At 40.0% G+C, this 23,147-nt stretch overlaps 1 protein-coding gene across 17 annotated transcripts in view; it reads right to left on the bottom strand.

Annotated features, from left to right (window-relative positions):
• The window catches only part of LOC105011989 (disks large homolog 1), a 145,472-nt gene extending 122,676 nt beyond the window's left edge, over positions 1–22,796 (bottom strand). For 5 of the 17 annotated variants that reach the window (XM_010872530.4, XM_010872535.4, XM_020049083.2 and 2 more), the window contains exons 1-3: positions 22,007–22,795; positions 21,508–21,639; positions 15,105–15,280 (exon numbers count right to left, since the gene is read on the bottom strand). In XM_010872530.4, the coding sequence (XP_010870832.2) occupies positions 15,105–15,280; positions 21,508–21,639; positions 22,007–22,025 (327 nt within the window). In that variant the 5' untranslated portion in view covers positions 22,026–22,795. Of the gene's footprint in view, positions 1–15,104; positions 15,281–21,507; positions 21,640–21,787; positions 21,827–22,006 lie in introns of those variants that run through there. The other 12 variants (XM_010872536.4, XM_020049084.2, XM_010872537.4 and 9 more) reach the window with 5 other exon arrangements.
• Positions 22,797–23,147: the final 351 nt, after the last annotated feature.

Below are 23,147 nucleotides of genomic sequence, written 5' to 3'. Positions count from 1 at the left end.
CCAACAGGACTTGGCACCTGCACACAGTGCCAAAGCTACCAGTACCTGGTTTAAGACCATGGTGTCCCTGTTCTTAATTGGCCAGCAAACTTGCCTGACCTTAACCCTATAGAAAATCTATGGGGTATTGTGAAGAGGAACTCCATGCCACGCCGCATTGCTGCAGTAATTCAGGCAAGAGGAGCCCCAACTAAGTATTGAGTGCTGTACATGCTCATACTTTTCATGTTCATACTTTTCAGTTGGCCAACATTTCTAAAAATATTATTTTTGTATTGGTCGTAAGTAATATTCTAATTTTCAGAGATACTGAATTTGGGATTTTCATTAGTTGTCAGTAATAATCATCACAATTAAAATAAATAAACATTTGAAATATATCAGTCTGTGTGTAATGAATGAATATAATATACAAGTTTCACTTTTTGAATGGAATTACTGACATAAATCAACTTTTTGTTGATATTCGAATTATATGACCAGCACCTGTTTATTACTGTCATACTTGCCATTTCTACAATATTCAATACTACAACCAATATTGCTGCTAGTTTACAATACACTTTTGAAACTGCTGCTATGTACAGTGTTATGTATATTATTGCTTTATCCTGTTGCTATATTTTTTTGCTGTGTGTAAAAATAATTTCTTCTTAATTCTCACTACATAGTTGTAATGTGCTATGCCACCATTCATAAACTTATTGCACTCATATGTATATATAATATCATCATCATCATCATCTTCTTCCGCTTCATCCGGGGCCGGGTCGCGGGGGCAGCAGTCTAAGCAGGGATGCCCAGACTTCCCTCTCCCCAGACACTTCCTCCAGCTCTTCCGGGGGGACACCGAGGCGTTCACAGGCCAGCCGGGAAACATAGTCCCTCCAGCGTGTCCTAGGTCTTCCCCGGGGTCTCCTCCCGGTGGGACGGGACCGGAACACCTTCCCTGGAAGGCGTTCCGGAGGCATCCGAAACAGATGCCCAAGCCACCTCAGCTGACCCCTCTCGATGTGGAGGAGCAGCGGCTCTACTCCGAGCTCCTCCCGGGTGACCGAGCTTCTCACCCTATCTCTAAGGGAACGCCCAGCCACCCTGCGGAGAAAGCTCATTTCGGCCGCCTGTATCCGGGATCTTGTCCTTTCGGTCATATATAATATCCAATAACCAAATCTACCAATTCCTGCTAGTTCACAATGTAATGTATATCACTGCCATACTTATCATAGCTAAATGTTCAATAATACTACCCAGATTGCTGCTATATCAATAATACTACCTAGATTGCTGCTAATTGAAGTACACTTTAAAAAACTGCTGCAAGTGTACAGTGTTATGTATATTGTTGCTTTATTTTATTATTATTTTCTGTGTAGCTATATTTTCTTTTTACTCTTCTTCTTAACTCTCAATACATAGTTGTTGGATGCCAAGTCAGAAGAACCTTGAAACTTGGAATAAATTGTATTACTTTGAAATATAGATTACAATGGCATACCTTGTTCATCTTCATACTCGAGTTCGTAGGGCTAATAATAATTACACACATATAAGTGCATATAAGTCTAAGCGATCAGACCAGTCATCCCCGAGTCCTAGATATTGAAACATTCTGTGTAGCCCCAGGAACACATGCCATTTTAATATATGGTTTGTGATAAACTACCTACACATTATGGGCGCTTATGATAACTTGTATAAGTACACACACATATGTAAGTCGAAGAGTACCAGACCTTTCATCCCTGAGTCCTGGATCTCTGAATAGTCTTGGGTAGGCCTTAGAACACATGCCATTTTAATGCTAGGCTCCCGACGAAAGGATAAGCTACCTTTACTAAGGACCAATTACATATTATGGTCACTTATGATCGCGTATATTTACAAACAATATGGAGTTAGATTTATCATAAACTTTCAATCACCCATACTAAATTACACATGCACACTCATAAAATAACAGACCTACGAACCCCACAGACCTCTAGATTTTACATTAACCAAACATACTTTAAAAGGAATGTTTTTTTTTAGGGGAGACCTGTGACAGGATAATGGATGAGCCGAGATTGACCTGTCTGTGTCTACGATAAGGATTATTGAAGTGGCTAATCAAGAGGGATGAGCGTGGGGGGACAGGGTTTTAAATTATACATTAACTCTTGAGGTGTTCAAAGTTAATTTCTTTGAAAAACATAGGATCCATGTTGATATTTTTTGCTGGACCCTGATTTGGCATGGGATTGCCCTGTAGTCCCCTTAGAATTTGAAAGAATGTAAATGTAAATAATAAAGCCAAGATAGATTCAAGTGCTGATTGGTCAACAGGCTTAATTTCGATGCATTAAATATTGTTATATATCACAATAATTCTGAGATGGAAAGACCCAAACAGTGTTAATACTAGTGGGTTTTAGCTCTACATTTCAAAAGCCTGTAAACTGAACCACATTTGTGTTGAATTTCATACTTCTGCAGGAGTTCAGCCGATGCAGCTGTGTCTTACTTTCAGCTTGTTTGGTTGGTTGGTTTACTGTATCTAGTCACTGATGCTTGTAGCCAGATTATCCTACGCTAATCTTTCTTGTCCCTGGCTAGATTTGATAACTGTTCTCCAGGTTGTAAATCAGCTACTACAACCACTATGCTATTCAACAATGGGCAGTCAGTCACTTAGTCATAGACATTTGCTCTTCTTGGTCGGCTCTGCTTACATGGACAGGCAAAAAATTTACAGCCCATACACACTAATCGCGGTGGGTGCTGATGGCTTAATTAATTTCAATTAAGGGAGGCGTGGCAAGGGAGTGGCTCGTTGAGCAATGCGAACCGCGGGAGGCGAAGATTCAGCTTTTCCCAACTTCATACAAATCTTCTATGCCCATCATTGGGACTGACCAATCACAGGATTTTTTGTTCCGTCAATTAAAGTTTCATTATATGCTTTTGTGATTGACCAGGGGAGGGCTGTAGCTTAAACGGGTGATGTTTGACAAGGGGAGAACGGATACTTGACCAGGGGAGGGGTGACGTTTGACTGGGGGAGGGCTGATGACCGAGGAGGAGGAAGAACAGAGTTTCTGGGGAGGAACGATAATGATCCTAAAATGGATTCTGTACACTTGGAATGACCACCTCGAAACTAGCTGTTCAAATAATAGGTTACCTGGAAATGGGTGATATTTAAAAAAAACAAAAAAAAAAACAATCCATAAGTTGCACTCTTATCTTGATCAAACAAACACTACTCGTACTAATACTACTACTAATCACTCTAATAAGCTAAATTGGAGATATTCTATTGAGTATTCTATGCTCTCCCGGTTATTAAGCCAGATACTGCCCTCCCGCATTTCTGAGTGGTCATTAATTGGTCAACTATCAAGATGCAAATGAATTTGGCACAGTTCTGAACGTTTTGTTAGCTAGCCACTGCATCTTTTTCAGCTAGCATGTCTGCCACTTGGGGATAACTTGCTAGCAACATAAAAACTCTGTCTGTTCTAGCTACAAAAGCTGTGTATGTAGTTTGAGTGTATAGAGCGCTCTATCTGGCAGCGTTTTGTTTGTTTTAGTCCTTACAATTGAAATTTTGTAGGCCATAAGTTTTACTAATAATATAGTTGTTCTCAAAAGTTTGCATACCCTGGCAGCAATTGGGAAATTTTGGCATTGATTTTGAAAATATGACAGCTCATGCATTAACTCTCACTGGGGAACGGATGTTGCAGTGCTTTCTACATAATTTTGGCATTGGTTTTGAAAATATGGCTGATCATGCAAAATAATTGTATTTTATTTAAGGATAGTGATCATATGAAGCCATTTATTACCACATAGTTGTTTGGCTCAATTTTAAATCATAATGATAACAGAAATCAAGGTGAAAATGGCAATTAAAGGTCAGTTCCCCACACCTGTGGCTTTATAAATTGCAATTACTGTCTGTGTATAAATAGTCAGTGAGTTTGTTAGCACATGTGGATGCACTGAGCAGGCTAGATACTGAGCCATGGGGAGCAGAAAAGAAATGTCAAAAGACCTGCATAACTAGGTAATGGAACTTTATAAAGATGGAAAAGGATATAAAAAGATATCCAAAGCCTTGCAAATGCCAGTCAGTACTGTTCAATCACTTATTAAGAAGTGGAAAATTCAGGGATCTCTTGATATCATTTCAGCCAAAACTGCTAAAGAAAAACCCACAGGTAACCTCAGAAGAAATACAAGCTGCTCTGGAAAACGACGATGTGGTTGTTTCAAGGAGCACAACATGACAATACTTGAACAAAAATTAGCTGCATAGTCGAGTTGCCAGAAAGAAGTCTTTACTGCGCCAATGCCACAAAAAAGCCAGGTTACAATATGCCTGACAACAGCATGACACTCCTCACAGCATCTGGCACACTGTAATTTGGAGTGACGAGACCAAAATAGAGTTTTATGGTCAAAACCATAAGCGCTATGCTTGGAGAGGGGTCAACAAGGCCTCCAGTGAACAGAATACCATCCCCATTGTGAAGTATGGTGGTGGCTCACTGATGTTTTGGGGGTGTGTAAGCTCTAAAGGTACGGGGAATCTTGTGAATATTGATGCCAAGATGAATGCAGCATGTTATCAGAAAATACTGGCAGACAATTTGCATTCTTCTGCATGAAATCTGCGGATGGGATGCTCTTAGAAGTTCCAGCACAACAATGACCCTAAGACCAAGTTAACCCTCCACTGGTTACAGCAGAAAAAGGTAAAGGTTCTAGAGTAGCCTTCACAGTCTCCTGACCTTAACATCATTGAGCCACTCTGGGGAGATCTCAAACGTCCGGTTCATGCAAGACGACCAAAGACTTTGCATGACCTGGAGGCATTTCCAAAGACAAATGGGCAGCTATACCACCTGCAAGAATTAAGTGCCTCATAGACATCTATTACAAAAGACTGGGGACAATACACAGTATTGTTATATAAAAGGGGACAATACACAGTATTAAGAACTAAGGATATGCAGACAATTTCTTTGTTGCCATGTTTTGTTTTATGATTGTGCCATTCTGTTATGACCTACAGTTGAATGTGAATCCCATATGAAATAAGACATGTATTTTGCCTGCTCACTCAAGTTCTTTACAAATGGTACATACAGCTCTGGAAAGAATTAAGAGACCACTCCTAATTTTTCTTAAATCTGAATCTCTACACGTATGGCAGTCATTCCATTCCAGTGTCGGTTAAATTCCAACACAGGCACAGCTCATTTTACTTAATGGAGTACTGATTAAGTGATTACCTGAACCAAATCTAATTGAATGAGGAAAAGTATAAAAACCACTGCTATGGCCATCACTATCCTTGCAATAGAATAAGCTAAAAGGAAAAAACAGAAGTTGTCCCTCAAAGGTAATTTGAATAAAAAATATAACTATTCAGCATGTCAAAAGCTTTGAGTGAGGAAAAGAATAGTTCAATTCTGGCTTTACTGGCAGAGGGATACAGTGAGCGTCAGGTTGCTTCCTTCCATCCTGAACATTTTTAAGATGGCGGTTCATAAGAACAAGGTCAATGAACAGACATTGGGGACAACAAAGCTACAGACTGGCAGAGGGCGAAAACAACTGTCCACTGACCGAGATGATTGTCAACTCATTCAAATGTCACTCAACAACCGTAGGATGACGTTAAGTCACCTACAAAAAGAAGGGCGAACAGCAGCTGGGGTGACGTGCAGGGCAAGGACTGTTCGAAACAGGCTCCTATGGGCAGGGCTGAAGTCGCGCAAAGCTAGAAAAAAGCCCTTCATCAATGAGAAGCAAAGAAGAGCCAGGCTGAAGTTTGCAAAAGACCATAAGGATTGGACCATAGAGGAATGGAGTAAGGTCATCTTCTCTGACGAGTCAAATTTTCAGCTTTGCCCAACACCTGGTCATCTAATGGTTAAACAGAGACCTGGAGAGGCCTACAAGCCACAGTGCCTCGCATCCACTATGAAATTTGGTGGAGGATTGGTGATGATCTAGGGATGCTTCAGCAAGGCTGGAATCGGGCAGATTTGTCTTTGTGAAGGACGGATGAATCAAACCAAGTACAAGGTTATCCTGGAAGAACACCTGCTTCCTTCTGCTCTGAAAATATTCCCCAACTCTGAGAATTGGTTTTTCCAGCAGAACAATGCTCCATGCTACACAGCCAGGTCAATCAAGGTGTGGATGGAGGACCACCAGATCAAGACCCTGTCATGGCCAGCCCAATGTCCAGACCTGAACCCCATTGAAAATCTCTGGAATTTGATCAAGAGGAAGATGGATGGTCTCAAGCCATCAAACAACGCTGAGCTACTTTAATTTTTATTCCAGGAGTGGCATAAAGTCACCCAACAGCAATGTGACTGGTGGAGAGCATGTCAATACGCATGAAAGCTGGGCTTAAAAATAAGGGTTATTCCACCAATTATTCCTTCCTGAGTTAAAATATTTGTATTTTCTTGTTGAAAAATGAATATGAATTTTTTTCTTTTGCATTATTTCAGGTCTGAAAACAATGCAGATTTTTTTGGTTATTTAGACCAGTTGATAATTTCTACAAATAAATACTCTAAATGACTATTACTATTGTTGTCAGTAGTTTATAGAATAAAACAAAACTGTTCATTTTACTCAAATATATACAGTGAGGGATTTTTTGTTGGATCCTCTGCTGATTTCGTACATTTGCCCACTGAAAGAAATGATCAGTCTATAATTTTAATGGTATTTTTATTTAAAAAGTGTGAGACAGAATAAAAAAAACAAAAAATCCAGAAAAACATAAATTGATTTGCATTTTAATGAGTGAAATAAGTATGACCCCTCTCAATCAGAAAGATTTCTGGCTCCCAGGTGTCTTTTATACAGCTAACCAGATTAGGAGCACACTCTTAAAGGGAGTTACATGTATAAAAGACACCTGTCCACAGAAGCAATCAATCAATCAGATTCTAAACTGTCCACCATGACCAAGACCAAAGAGCTGTCCAATGATGTCAGAGACAAGATTGCAGACCTACACAAGGCTTGGTGAGAAGGTGACAACAGTTTGTGCAATTATTCGCAAATGGAAGAAACACAAAAGAACTGTCAATCTCCCTCGGTCTGGGGCTCCATGCAAGATCTCACCTCGCGGAGTAACAATGATCATGAGGTGAGGAATCAGCCCACAACCACATGGGAGGATCATGTCAATGATCTCAACGCAGCTAGGACCATAGACACCAAGAAAACAATTGATAACACACTACGCCGTGAAGGACTGAAATCCTGCAGTGCCTGCAAGGTCCCGCTGCACAAGAATGCACATGTACAGGCCCATCTAAAGTCAAAAATTTGCAGATGAACATCTGAATGATTCAGAGGAGAACTGGGTGAAAGTGTTCTGGTCAGATGAGACTAAAATCGAGCTCTTTGGCATCAACTCAACTCGCTGTGGGTCAATGACCCCAAGAACACCATCCCCACTGTCAAACATGGAGGTGGAAACATTATGCTTTGTGGGTGTTTTTCTGCTAAGAGGACAGGACAACTTCACTGCATCAAAGGGACAATGGACGGGGCCATATACCGTCAAATCTTGGGTGAGAACCTCCTTCCCTCAGCCAGTGCATTGAAAACGGGTCATTGATGGGTATTCCAGCATGACAATGACCCAAAACACATGGCTCAAGAACTGGCCTAGACAGACTCTAGATATTAATCCCATAGAAGATCTATGAAGCTGAAGGTTCGAGTTGCCAAACGTCAGCCTCAAAACCTTAATGACTTGGAGAAGATCTGCAAAGAGGAGTGGGACAAAATCCCTCCAGAGATGTGTGCAGACCTGGTGGCCAACTACAAGAAGTCATGTTTTGCAGAGGGGTCTAATATTTATTTTACTCATTAAAATGCAAGTCAATTTATAACATTTTTGACATGCGTTTTTCTGGAATTTTATGTTGTTATTCTGTCTCTCACTGTTCAAATAAACCTACCATTAAAATGATAGACTGATCCTTTCTTTGTCACTTGGATGAAGTGGTGTCTTAATTTTTTTGTATTTCATTTCTTTGCAAATATATTCACTCAATTCCCTTCTGACATTGCTTTTTGGATGAGATTAGATACATTACTTAAATATAAATTGACAGTTTCTGGTTTGAGTTTTGGCGCACAAGTAGGAAAGAAATCCAACAAATGCAACACCTCAAACGAGAAACATCCGCAAAGGGAACGCATAGTGCTATACGTCTTTGCATCATAATGGGACCTTTTTACTGGAAATGACTGAACCTCTGTTGTTACTCATTTGCATGGGGCATCTGGTGTGGCCGAGGCATAAAGCCCTGATCACATATACCGCGTCAATGCACTGTGATACACCCCCCATCTCCGCCGTAATTTGAACCCTGGAATCATGTCTGCTTTAAATGCAGTGCTGCCTGGGGGCCTGAAGATCACTGCCATCTAATATTGGTTTTTGGCCTGGTCCCTTGCATACAGAGATTTCTCCGGATTCTCTGAATCTTGTAATTATATTACGTACCATAAGATTTTTATTCCTAAATTGTTGCACTATTTGCCTGCGCAGTCTATCACAGGGTGGTGAACCCCTCCCCATCCTCACTTCTGAAAGACTCATCCTCTGTGGGATGCTCTTTCTATACCCAATCATGTTACTGACCTGATGCCAATTATCCTGATTAGTTGTGAGATGTTCCACTAGTTTATTTTTAGCATTGCACAACTTTTAAAGTCATTTTCTTACCTCGTCCTAGCTTTTTTGAAACGTGTTATTGGCATCATATTCAAAGTGGGCATCTATTTGTCAAGAAAAACATTTTCTCAGATTCAACAGTTAAATGATTTGCACATCATTGCATTCAGTTTTTCAAGCCTCAGGGCTTGGCCAATGAGTGTTGAGCACAGCTAAAATTTCTACCAAGATACTACCAAAGAAAAATTCTGATTAGATTTTTTTTTTTCTCTTGGCTCTTAACCCTTCATTTTACAAAACAAGCTGAAGAAATTACATAGGAATCATTACGATTAAGACAAAAAATATTAAATCAATGACTAAAAAACAGCAAATTATATTATATAAATATATATATAGAGAGATTTGTATCTATCCTTAGGCCCTCTCAGTCCCGACAGTTGGTGGTTATGGTTGTCTTTACGATGGTCAGAGATGACAAACTGTCATCCTTTCTATATTGACCTGACCTGAGGAAGCTGTTAATCTTTTTGGGTAGGTTCATGTGGTTATTGGAGTGGTGGTGCAAAATGAATGCACTATATGCTATATAAGAGAGAGAAAGTGAGTTAGTGTACGACTGAACATCGCAGGGGTAAGTCAGTTGTCCAGTATTTCCAGTTCTCCTTCAGAGCAGAACAGAGAAGAGCAAAGGTGCTCCAGATGTTGTCCAGTTCCCCCCTATTCATGAAGATGACTGGACTGAACATGGGCCAAGGAACCAGACTGATATTTTTTAATTGTAGCACATTTTTCCTACTAAGATTGAAACATACTAGCTATGGTTTCAACACACATGCAAGCGATGGTCTTGGAAATGTTTGTTCTTGAGTGTGAGCCAATTCGGCTTGGCCTCCAGAACATAAAGGAGAGGTGTGTAAAACCCACCTTTCATATAGTGGTCCCAGAGTAATGCTGCACCTGCCCACCTGCTATACTGTACAGAACTGAATGACAGAGTGACTCAACTCAGTCCTCCCACCCAGCATTGATGTAGGCAGCCAAGGTACTGCCTCACGAGCAACTTTACTGTTACTGTATGTCACACTTCAATGAACCATCATGGTTCTATCAGTGAGCCTATATGTGTATTTTAAATGTGATCTATTGATCTATTGTATTTGGAACATCAAATCATACCAAGTACATAAATATCAAATGTGATTTGTATACCACTTTTTACAAATGCAATTCAACACAAGGTGCAAAGATGTTTGTTTATAGAGCAGGACAGGTAAGGTAACAGTGGTACGGATCAACTTCCCTGGTTGGAAGGAACCCTGAAGAACCAAATAGTAACAGGATCCAAATAAAGGAAGACGATCTTCCACTCTAACTGGAAAAAACAGGGATATGACAAAAGGCATTTATTTCTAGTGTCCAACCATATTCCTGTTTTAGTAACCATCTATTAAGTGTGTTTTTCCCTGATCCAGATGAAATGGGCCACAGAGCCTTAGTGGCTGTGGGCCTGGTTGTCTCTACCCAGGGCAGAGCTGGAGAAGACTGCTGGGCGACCCTGCAGCCAGCCATTCTGATAAAGTATTCATACACACCCTGGGACCACACAGCCCTTTGAAGGGACTGCTGTGCCACCAACCCAATTTCATCCTCACTCAGACACGGAAATAAAATAAAAAAATTGTAGGCCACTGTAACATAGAAAACAATCAGCAGGCATTGAATAGAATACATGAATGAATGCGTGAACATATGCACAAGTATATCTGTGAATAAAACATTCCTGACAGGAAATGCACTACTCACCACTTACTCATAACTTAATTCAAACAAATCAAATACATATACACACATACACACACATATACACATATATACATATATACACATATATACATACATACATACACACACACATACACATACAAGTATCCTGTAACAAAACATTAAATAACTTCCTGTAACAAAACGTTTAATAAAAGATACAGTTGCAGTCTTCCCAGATTTGCATTCTCAACTTTGTCAAAGAACTCAAACAATTTGAAAACACTGAGGATTGACAGGGGTAATAGAAACCACCAACAGTTGATTACAATTAAAATCACAGCGGTAGATGAGCCCATATGCACTCATGCATAAATCTGACAAGATCCTCAAAAATATGACTCAACCTTGAGAAATCTGAAAATTACCTCAATTTGGTTAGCTCTTGTGTTAAAAAGACAAGTCAGATTGTTCAAATTAGAAGTGCGCCCAGCGTGCGGCCGGTGTGCGACCTCCAGCTTGCTTACCTTTGTGGTGACGATACACAGGCAGTCCATTCTCCCGAACACTGCAGCAGGAGCCCCAGTCCTCTCAGCATCTCATAATGATCCTGGAGCACATGTCACCACTGTTTGCGCATTACAACCGCACAACTACCCGCTAAACGCGTGTGGGGAGTCCGCGCAACCTCATGAATAAAACTCGTTCCCGTTCCAGGGTGGAGGCGAGGTCAGCATTTTCCCCCCCGTCGATTACGGGGGCAGTGGATAACGGAGGACGTGGATAACGGAGGACGCTTGGTTTGTTGTTGCTGTCATTGACAGCTCAAGTAGCTACCGACACACGCGGTGGGCTGACACTCACTGGAGCATTGCATTCCATTCAGAGCGTGTAGTCAGGGAGCCAGGTGCGCTACAGTACCCCACAGTTGAATATAGGATGCTGGTATCTTGTTAACCCCTACAGTCTCGTGGTTCATGGAAAACAGTCTGGGCTGCTGCCGGTTTAGCCTGTCATAATCATGGCAATTGAATGACAATGACATACAGTCATTGATGAATCTGAATATGGAGGACGGCAGGTTTAAAATGTTCCAACAGGAACTGGTTTGGTCTCACTCACAGAAGGGAAGGGAAGATAAATAAGGGATGCATTGAAATGCATTTATTTGAGTGCTGCATTACAGGGCTTAAAGAGGCCATGTAAGATTTTCACTGTACTAGCAGAAATACAAGCGTAAATGACCAGAATACATCTGCACACAGTTAATGCTTTCATGGGGCCATGTACAATTTTTACTGTACTACTGGCATAAATTCAAGCCCAAAATAATGTTTTAATATAACATTTCAAATATTTTTCCCACAATTGTTGAGAGTGCTTTGTGTATTCCACTTTGAAACTTTGCTGCCAGTACATGTATCAGGTTACATTGGCTTATAGTCTTCTTAAACTCGCTTTAGACACTCACACTACTATCCCCACCATAAACCACCCAGAACTAGCTAACACTATTCAGATCTTGTTGGTAAGGGAAGGACAAAACAAGTTGTTTAATTTACAGTATTGTAAATGCTAGTGGCACCTTAAACATACAGTACAATGTTTTCATATAATAATGTATTCTATATGATAACAACCTGATGCTTGACTTAATAAACTGCAAGCCATATAAAACTATAAACACCTTTACCAAATGTTTTACCTACCCTTCAATCTTTAATTTATTTGTGATAGCTCAATCTTGGCCAGCAGAAATCCAAAACGGTGATGAACTTCTAAATGTCCCAAGCCAGCTTGTTGCCCTTAGTGACAATTCATGTTTTAATAAACCTGAACAAGCATTTCATTTTGAACATGACAACTTACAAACAACTTGCAGACGGCAAGCTAGCTTTGACTATTTTCCATTTAGGCATTGATTTAATAACCCACTGAGTCAAAGGTGTAATTACCCCCAAACCCACACATGCTTATGATTTACATTATATAATACAAGAAATATGTGAACAAGATACAAAATGTTATGAGCGTTTTTGTTATATAATAGGTTTACAAGCAACATTTAATGTTTGCTGTTGATATCTTATTTTGCTGGCAACCAAACAAGGGCTTAGCTCAAGACACAACAGACACAACAGACACAACAACGAGACGTCAGCAACAGAATATCAACTTGACAAAGTTGGGTTACTAACTACAACACCGCACAGACAATGGTGCAAAGAGAAACAATGGTATGGTGCTAACAAATCGGACACAAAATATAATGAGATCAATAACTAGAATATCAACAACTGGGCAACTAGGGTGTCTGATTCACACAACTTGTTTCAACAGAAGGGAAGAGAAAGGAAGATGTATTGAGTGAGCGAACCACGCCACGTGTATGTGAGAGAGGGGAGATGAGAGAAAGGGGAAACCAAAAAGAAACCTTGCACTTTTTAACCCAATCATAGCAGCAGGCGTCATCCACCCATTCATGCATCCCAACCATTGAAAATTCTCCATATCCAATAGGATACTAATTTTGTCCAAGTATTTTCCAAACATTTTTATTTTACTCACTGAGATTTGAATTGACAGGTGTTTTGTGATTTGTGTTTCTTTGGTTGGAAAACCATGTTAAGGCTGCAATCTAGCTTTATTTAGCCAAGCTACATAAAACTGTATGCCTTGTTTGTAATGCCAGCATGCTGAAGTTATATGGTTCCAATCTAGTTGCCCACCCAACCAATTAGCAATGGGCGAGCAGCAAGCAATGGGCATATTGTTAGCTAACACGTTTTTATAGCACAGAACAGACATTCGTCAAGAGAAAGTTGGGTACTAATGGAGATGTGGTAAAATATATATTATATGGCCAGTTAAGATGGCCTGAAATATGTTAATATTTCTGATATTGCTAACTTCCTATTTAACATGCTGTAAAACAGACGATAGTTCACGTCCAGAGTAATATGATAACACTATCCACCAACTAACACAAACCTGCAGACTGTAATACATAAATGAACACATGTAGACAATGTCAGCATGTAAAATCTTTGAACCAAACATAGAAATCCAGTGACCTTTACAGGGGTCTAACACATTACTATTCCAACAGTCTGGATATCAAATGGGGTCCTGTAGAGCATGGAGCTTCCAAATGACTTCCCTAAGGCACAAAACGGATAGACACCTCAATGCCTGCCAAAACTCACTCTCTTTTACTACTAAAACTAATGACAACCCCAACACAACAGCCACAGAAAGACAACTAGGAAAAACACTGACAAATACTGACACACGACGTGGCTTGAAGCAGAAATCAATAGCAGCAAGTGCGACCACCCTTTTATACAAGCAGTAAGAGATGTGGCTGAGTAATGACGATTAAAGAGATATGTCCAGTTATCATTGGCCTCATGTCTTGTGTGGCCAGTGGAAGGGTATTAGAGTTCAACTGACGTTGTAGATTAGTGGGGCAATGGCATTTCAGGCCCCTTGACAAGTGGGGGAAATGTTTACCAGATATACTGTTCATGAAATCAGAGCCCAGTAAATGACTGGCGGGCATCATGCTATGAGAAAGATATGAAGCGATGGGACAGATGACACCTCGTCTAAAGAGAGTACTTACGTGCCTGAACTCGGCAGAAAAAGAGTTTCCTAGCACAAGGAGTATTTCTGTTAGAAGGGGGGAGTCCTATTGAGGCAATGTTATTCACAGGGAGGAAGAAGGGAGAGAGAGACAATCAATTCATTTCAACAAAGATGTTGCCATGAAAAGTTATCCTTTAAAACCTAACTTCTATCTCTAATTAAAATTTAGACCGAACTCTCCCGTTATTATCAAATCTCTTACATTGCAGATCAAAGCCCTCCGCATGTATTATGATATTATATTACCATGAATACAAATACAGAACATTTAAACGTTTTGTTTAAGACCCAAACATACAATTACATTTTACTAAATGTTGAATAGTGATGAAATATGATCAGCTATGAACATACACCAGCGTTCTATATCTACAGCTAAAACCCCATTTGCCTTTTAAGAATCAAAGTCACATATAAAAACACACTTCCTAATGATAGAAGATGAGATAACGGGGAGGGCAGGGCAGCTATCAGAACGTAGCTTCCGGAAGCTTCACCTCTTTCATGGAAACGGTGAAGTGTGAGGGACGGCACACAGAACATGGGATGCCTAGTAGCTACCATTCGATAGCATCACTGAGTGGGTGTAGTAGATGAAAGGCCAGGAGGGGGCAGAGCAGGGGACCAACTGACGTTTGATCTACATCCTCTCATCCAGACAGCATATCGCTGTAGTTGCACAGTAGATGTACATTACAGAGGAAGATTTCCTCACACACACAGACTAAGATTTAACCCCAATACCAAACACCTCAAGAGCAAGGTATGGAAGCTGAGCACATAATCAGAGAGAGAAGGGCTATAGAAACAGTAAGGTGTTTGCCATTTACCACAGAAAGCCTACAGGTGAAGCAAGCAACTGGCTGGCTAACCGCATTCGGTTCTAGTGGAAGGGGTGGTCAGGTTGGGGGATTACAAATAAAACATATACTTTAGAAATGCCTAAATGTTTTTAACAGTGTGAGAATGTGCTTACCTCTACGCTGGGCGTAAGGCTGCTGGACAGGGTGTCGGTGGTGACAGCTGTGGAAGGGGAGGGTAGGCTGGAGAAGTCCCAGAGAGTGACCGGGGGAGCAGGGAGCTCCACTGGCTTGGCAGGATCCACACATGTCTGGCCGTCTTGTAAGGTCACTTCATAAAACTCCTGGATGTCTTTGAAGAGGAGAAAGGAGAATAGGAAAATGTCAGTAGTTACATCTGAATATGTTAAAACATTCTATTTATTTTATATTTATTTCAGTGTGTCACATACACATGCAATTTCATTTGTTAAACTATAAATTCAGTCTGATTATGAATTAAGTTACGCATACTTTAAAGCTGTAATCTGGGGCTTTTGCGATTAACACTGTATTTTAACCATCCACTTTAGGCTGGCTAATATGTAATCTAGAGGTAGAATAACTACCATATCTCAGTTAGCCAAAAAATCTGAGTTTGAAAGCAAGTGGTTTTAATGACATGGGGAAAAGATTGCCAGATTATATGATATAGCACCACATTTTGGGGGAACCTTTTTGGATCAACAGCGCCATATTTATAACCAGTGACAGAAATTGCAGTACTTGGTCAAAATATTTGATTTAATATTTTATCGAAATCGTGCAGCCCTACTGATGACTGCAGTTCAGCCAGCAATCTGTCCCTGACCAATGTCAGGTGTTAATGGTCTTCATTCCAAAAAGATTTGATGGCTTAAGTATAAAAGATTTCCAACAGGCCTACTAATAACACCTGTGCCAATCAAACATTTCTAAATAGAAATTATCAGAGAGTAGATAACACTTCTGTGCACCAGGTTCCACAAGGACTTGCTTGAGTGAGTCCTTGTGGAACCTGGTGCACCTGAGGCCTTAAGTGCGGCCTGGTGGAAGGCCTGGTGGAAGGCCAGAGAGTGCGCTCCCGCCGGTGCATAAGGGTTCTGGTGATTCTTCCTGGCTGAGAAAGCAGCATGATAAAAACAGCACCTTACGTGTGGATGTGTTTCAGAAGAAATGCATCTCGATGTCAACAGTACAGTTTAATGAGAGTTGAAGCAGGGCCTTAATCACAAATTGACTATCAAGCTCTGCTTACAATGGTAAAAAAATATAAATATATATTGTTTTAAATTGTTTTATTTGGCAGTTTAAAAAGCAGAATAAAAGATGATGATGTGATGTGGAGTACCATTCATTCACATTAATAATTGCATGACAATTTGTAATATTCGTCTTATTATTTTATGATATTTATTATTAATGACGTTTATTGTTATTTAGAAGAAGAATGTCGTTATTATTATTATTTCTATTATTATTATTTAAAAGAAGAAGAATGTCATTTTTATTATTTTGTCAGTCTGAATTATATTTTGGTCATTAAAAGCCTTTTATTATTGAACCCAGTCCGTGCGCAACTGCCGGGCCTAACCCTGAAACGTCATGTAAAGCGCACAGGCTCGCATCTGAAGGAATACATGTACATCAAATGCTTTGGTAAAGTCACACAAATTAAACATTGAAGTCCATGTTGCACAAAAATAAACACTGAAGTTTGTAATTATTAAGTTGTTGTTTTTTTTTTACAGTGGGTCATAATATATCATATCTTTTAGTTTTTCTGCGCATTTCCGCACTAATTTAAAACGTGCGTACACCACCTCCTGAGCTGGCGTAGGATTTGAGAGTGCCGTACGCCAACGTCCATATTGATAAATCTCAAAGTCACTGTGGTTTTGGTGTACGCACTTTTGATAAATGAGGGCCAATGTGCTGTGTGCAATAGCCGGGGACTAGCCATGATTAACCATGCAGTTGTACAGAGTGCAGTCCGTGAACTTGGCGTGTGTGACTGGAGTCTTTGACTATTTTTAGGGCCTTCCTCTGACACCACCTGGTGTAGAGGTCCTAGATGGCAGGGAGCTTGGCTGTTTGCACCACTCATTGAAGCCACTTGCAATCATCTGCTGGTCCCACCAACTGAAAGACTCAGTGACATCAGTGTCACCATGAGAAAAAAGTTAGTATACCTGCAGTTAGTATACCGCCCAAGCCTAGTTTCTGCCCTGTGTTGTGAAGCAGACGATAATGAGGTCACAGTGAGTATAAAGCTACATATTGTAACGTCACAAAAACTGGTGACAAGGTAAAAAACCAAGCTGAGGTATAGGAATGAGCAGGAGTGGTGCAATAATTGCAAAACTCTGTTCAAAGTAACAAATTTTTCACCTCTTGCATTTCATGGGAACTATGCAAGATATAATGTATACATGCTTTAGAAAAGTCTACAAATTTAGCTTTAACATTTTTAATGAGTGCTTTCTTTGCACCAACTGGTTCGCGAAATCCTACAACTTTCGTAGAGCATTTGGTGCCAACATTGATGATAGCCTGACATTGGAGAGTACACCGCTCTGAGACCTGCAGAAGACACAGCAGGTCTGGTCTGCCCTTGCTTCAACCAGGATAATGAGAACATGGAAGGTTGCTCGCAGGGCATGATAAAGCCTAGACAGCTAAGGAAATAAGGCTGTGGTAGACTACACTGAAGGGAAAAGCCCATGATTACTGAGCACCGGCTCAAGTTACAACCTGCCACAGATCGGAAGGAGTTACACTGGAGGGTAACCCCATGGCAAAGAGCCTACATTACGCCACAACAACAGTTTTCAGGAGAATGTGTCAAAACACAGGTATTACTGCTTGTTCCAGGTTATCTGCTATGGATCACAGGCTTTTTCCTTTAAATAAACATAATTCTTAGAGGGTTCAAGTTAGCAAAGTTGAAGGTGCCACGGTACAACTCTTTTGCCCTGGCCCCTGACCTCTGACCCATGGCACCAAGTCAGCTGACACTGACCTGCATAGAGTGGATTAACCTGAGCAGGCGGCACACAAACACACACACACACAGGATAAGACAGCTTACAGCAGGCGCTTCAAAACAGTCCATATATAACTTAATGCTTGACATTAGCCATACCTACTGAATGTCCAAATCAAGACCTAGTCACTCTTAGGACAAACACACCCTTTTTCTGGCCATCCCTTTCTGAAGATAGCTGGCCTGCCTGCTGTATTCACCTAGCACGATTAAAGACTGCCTTGGACTATATATAGGATAAGTTGCTGTAGGAAATAATTAGAGCAGGATACCCTGGTGTGTCATGGTGGGGCCTGAGTGGAACTCAGTAGTTCCCTGATACGTACGTGAGGCAGAGCGGCAAGACCAAGAACATTATAGAAGGGGGTGAAGTGACTCTCCCCCTTTTGATGTAACATGCTTTGAAGCATTTGGCAAATGGTGGGTAACGACATTGATAGCATGCCTTTCACCAGGTGTCAAAGCGCGCCATGAATGTAATTCCCCGCCCTGGGTGTGTCTCCGCATTTGAGATTCAGCGGTATCCTCCCTTCTCAAACAAAATTCTGCAAAGTACACATACAAATACACACATTCACAGTGAGTGCCCAATCGGTAGTCAAGTGGTTTGACACAGCTGCAAAACCATAACCATTCAAACTAACTGGAAACATTTTTCCAACATGTTTTGAGTGCAGCAACCAGATTAGCATCGGCTGGAAATGGCCTGGGGCTCTAATGCCCACAGTTGCACTTTGACGAGGTCAAAGAAGAGTTGGAAAAGAGCTGCCGTACAAAAACTGTATAGGCCTTTGTACTGGAAGGTTACAGACGCACATGCCAACACTCAGACACACAAGCACACACTCCTGAAAAATCTCCAGAAGCAGGCAGTGAATCAAGCAGGAATTACTAGCAGTAGCAATAGAGTAATCATGTCAGTAGACGGATTACACTCCTGACTCTTATCATACATACTTTACAGCCTGATTGCTTCCTATCTTATCCCATTCACACATGCACTTTTTCATCAACAACAAACAACCAGCCCAGAAGTCTCCTGAATGGGGTTCTGAGTCTGTGTTGGTGGTGGGGTTAATTAACTGTATGCTTATGTGGTTTTTTATCCAGCAGTTATGTGTATATAATGCAGGAATTACTGCAACAGACAATGTCAAAATATGTCTGGTGTTTGAACTGATGAAAACATGATTTTTGGGTCTGGACAGCCCAGAAGGAGGGGCAGGGAAACCAGTTAATATGTTTCCAAGAGCATGTCAGGGAAGAGGATAACCAAGTTTCACCAGTGAATGAAGGGGTTCCAATCCAGAAAGCAATACCTATAACTAAAAAACATTTTTGTGAGGGGTGCTGTAGGAGTGTGCCTAGTGTGTGCTAGTGTAAAGAATCAAATGAAAGGGAAATCAGAAACATATAGTTCCCAGAGTTGATAGGGTAGTAAAGGGAATGTCTCATCCTGGGAACTAATGAGGTTAAAGAAAATGTAACAAGTACTGCTGATCAAATTCTCATAATAGGTGCCGCTAGGAGTACAAGGTGCACACTATACTGTAGTGTTTTTGAAGAAAAAAGGTAGGTCTATATGAATTACAAATAGTAAAGATACTGACAACGTACTGCAATGCAGGGCCTACAAAACGGGGAACATAGCCAACGTATGGACCACACACACTCACACCCCACACACAACACACACACAATACACACACAATACACACAAATAGACTGTCCAAAAGCAAAGTAACTCAGAGAGTCCTAACAGGTTCTTGCTAGGAAGCCAGGCTCTAGAAAAACATTTAGGGTGAATACTACAATCAGGAGAAGGATGAGAGGAAGGGGTGTCAGTGAGCTATTCTGCACGACAAGATGGAAAACACACTGGGAATTCCTGCTCAGTGGGTTTGCTGTGGTGCTATTAAGGACAATACTTTACATTAGAAATGTATAGCTAGTCTGTAAACTAACTACACAAAAGAATATCCCAAAGAACACAATGACAAAATAAGACTTAAATTTGTTAGTAGCATAGCAGTGACTTTGTCATTAGCGTTTAGTGAGACAGTACTGTAATGGTTGTGTCATGAGAGTTAATTTAGCTACATTTTAGAAATTACTGTATGTGATAGATGTTTACTGAGATAGTACTGTAATAGTTGTGTCATTAGAGTAAAATTATTCACCAGAGTAGTAGTTACATCTTAACAGTTAAATGACTTAGTGGTGTAGTACTTAGTAAATCATTACAGTTAACTAAGTTAGTTATATAATACCTACTATATAATTAGTAAACATAGTTCAAGTTTTATTTGTCATATGAACAATATACCTAAGGAATGGACCATTCAATGAAATGCTTACTTGCCACTGTAACAACAATTGAATAAAAGAGTAAATAAATAAATTACATTGTATACAGCATCCGCCAAAATCTTGGACACACCTATTCAATGCTATCTCTTAGTTTTACAAATTTCTATATTGTAGAATAATAAAAAACATAAAAACTTTGAAATAATATGTAGAATCATGTAGTAACCCAAAAAGCGTTTAACAAATAAAAAATAAATGTATATTTTAGATTCTTCTAAGTAGCCATCTTTTACTTTGATGACAGGTTCATGGTATATATATATATATATATATATATATATATATATATATATATTTATATATATATGAATAAATACCAACATAATACAGATAAAGATAGTAGCAAAAATTTTACACCGAAATAAGACTGAGATCACATTCTTTTTTACGGCAACATGTTGGGAGCAGTTAGGCTACACTGCCTAACTGACAGAATAACGGATTTCCTTGCTGTTACCTTGCTGTTTTACAGATTAGATCAAGCAATCTTTTGGTAACTGGTCAATAGCGCCAACTGCTATGCTACCTGCTGTCCTAAATGTACGTATCTATCAGTTGGGGAAGCAGAGATATTTTATTGTGCAGTACTAAATTAAATGGAGAAAGGAGTCTTGTAGCAGCAGTTATGAAGTGAGTGTGTGGCAAGAATGTATGAATGTACAGAAAAACTTTATGTATGTATGTATGTATATATGTGTGTATGTATGTGCAGCCAGTTAGTCCAGCTCAAGTGTTGAGCAGTCTAATGGCTGACAAACTGAAGCTGTCTCTGAGGCTGTTTTTATGGGATCTCATGTAATCATGTTTTTATCGCCATTCTGTTCTTATCAAATCACTGTCTTTCTTGCAGGATAAAAAGATTAAACCCCAGCATGATAAGATAAGTGTGCTGTGTTGGTGAGTTACAAGTTCCAGGTAAAAAAATGAAAAACCAGTTTGCCTTACATTGCTCAAGCAGGTTAGGCAGGTGAAACTGACAACATGGAAGTCAAATGAAACGAAGTGGAAGTCAAATGTTGAACAAACATATAAATTCCAAACATTCTATAAAACTTTCAAACTGAATGAACATGTTACAGCTGATTACAAAACATAAGACTTAATGTTTGTGACCACACAGCCTTGGTTTGAATTATGTATCATACCTATCAAGGCTTGGAAGAGATTGCTCTGAAAGATGTTGATGACTCTTTCTAGTGACTGTCTGAGTTGTCTGTCTTCCGTCTGTCCAAGTTTCTTCTTGTATTCCTCCATGAGCAGTAAAGCTCTTTGTGCATCTGTAATTAACAACAAACAAGGCCATAAGTACATAATCAAAATAAAGCATTTGGCTTGATATAAGATATGTGATATTAACTGGCTATGGTTTAGTACTTAAATCGGTGACTGACAGACAGGTGGCAGAATACATTGGCAAAAACTCACGTGCAACATATGTGTCTCTGACAGTCGCTACATTTGTTGCACGATGTCTGTTGAGGTGGCAACATAACTGGCAACATTGTTTCTATTCGTCTGAATTGGCCTGCTGTCGTTTGCTTTAGCTTGCTACTGCTATTGAAATTCTGAAGCATAACGCTGTTATAACAATCTGCCATTGTACTAAGTGATACCTGCCAGAAAACAGATTAATATGATTCTCACCTTTCTTTCGTATAGGCATGACAGCTCCCAAGTGCAGCAGAAAAGTAAACGCAGGCACTGTTTCGTGCAGGCTAATGTTGGGTGTAGTAGGCTAGCCTACACTCCCTTGCTTCAGATATCCTTAGCTACAGTTACCACAGAGGGGCAGATCTAGGAGTTTGGACCGTTTTAGCATGAATAAAAACTAATCTTCTGTCCTCAGAAACGCAATGTGCGCTATAGCTCCCGTCTGTTCAATGGGCTAAAAATGAATGCACGGTTTTTGTTACTGGACTACAACATGCGATGAATCAGGTATTTAGTAGGATATTCAAATGCCCTGTAACGTGAATACCAATGTGACCAGCTTGTTTATTTTGCCGACAGGGCTAACTAACTGGGTACTTTATTGGCACATGCCAATAGTTTGCCAGTTTACCAACAACAGCTAATGCGATCCTATTGAGGTATAGCCTACCCGTTCAAATCACCGATCTACTTACACACACTAAACATAAACACGCCGGTTCTCAGCAACCTTGGCTCTGCACCGTGCAATTCAAATAGCAGCCAAATAGCAGGATTGAGATGTGCAGTTCAAAGTAGCAAAATACACTGCAAGTAAAAAATCTAAAAAGTTCCGTCTGTGCATTAGGGGGTAGGCTAAATAATATCTTCCTAAGTGGCGAATTATTCGTATTTCGCTCTCCTCTCTTTTTCTCTCTCGGTCCAGACAAATTTTCTTAAGTCAAAGTTCGTTTGATCGGCGCACTCCCCTCCTCTTTTTTTAACCAGTATGAGAAATTCCTAACTTTCCTCCAAAATGGCGTCCAAAAAAGTGGAATCGATCACATGATAAACTTCTTACCTCTTGCCAACCAATGGTGTCCGTAGGCTAGGCTTTACCCTACTGGAAAATGAGGAGGTGATATAAACAACTTTTGACTGGATTTAAATGTCCGTTTTCATTTAGTGGTCATGTATTAACGAAACATAGACTAGACTGGGGAGTTGAAGTGTAATAAACATTGATAGAAAAGTTATAAACGTCAGTTATTTCAGTAGGGATAAAAATGCTGATTTCAATTAATTTTATGAACATGTTAATGTGCAGAGCTGATATGGTTCAAATGAATGTCTAGTGTCTGTAACATGAATGTAT

This window comes from Esox lucius, chromosome 8 (assembly GCF_011004845.1).
Source record: "Esox lucius isolate fEsoLuc1 chromosome 8, fEsoLuc1.pri, whole genome shotgun sequence".
In the NCBI taxonomy this organism is placed as follows: domain Eukaryota; kingdom Metazoa; phylum Chordata; class Actinopteri; order Esociformes; family Esocidae; genus Esox; species Esox lucius.
This window is presented reverse-complemented; position numbering and strand designations above follow the sequence as displayed.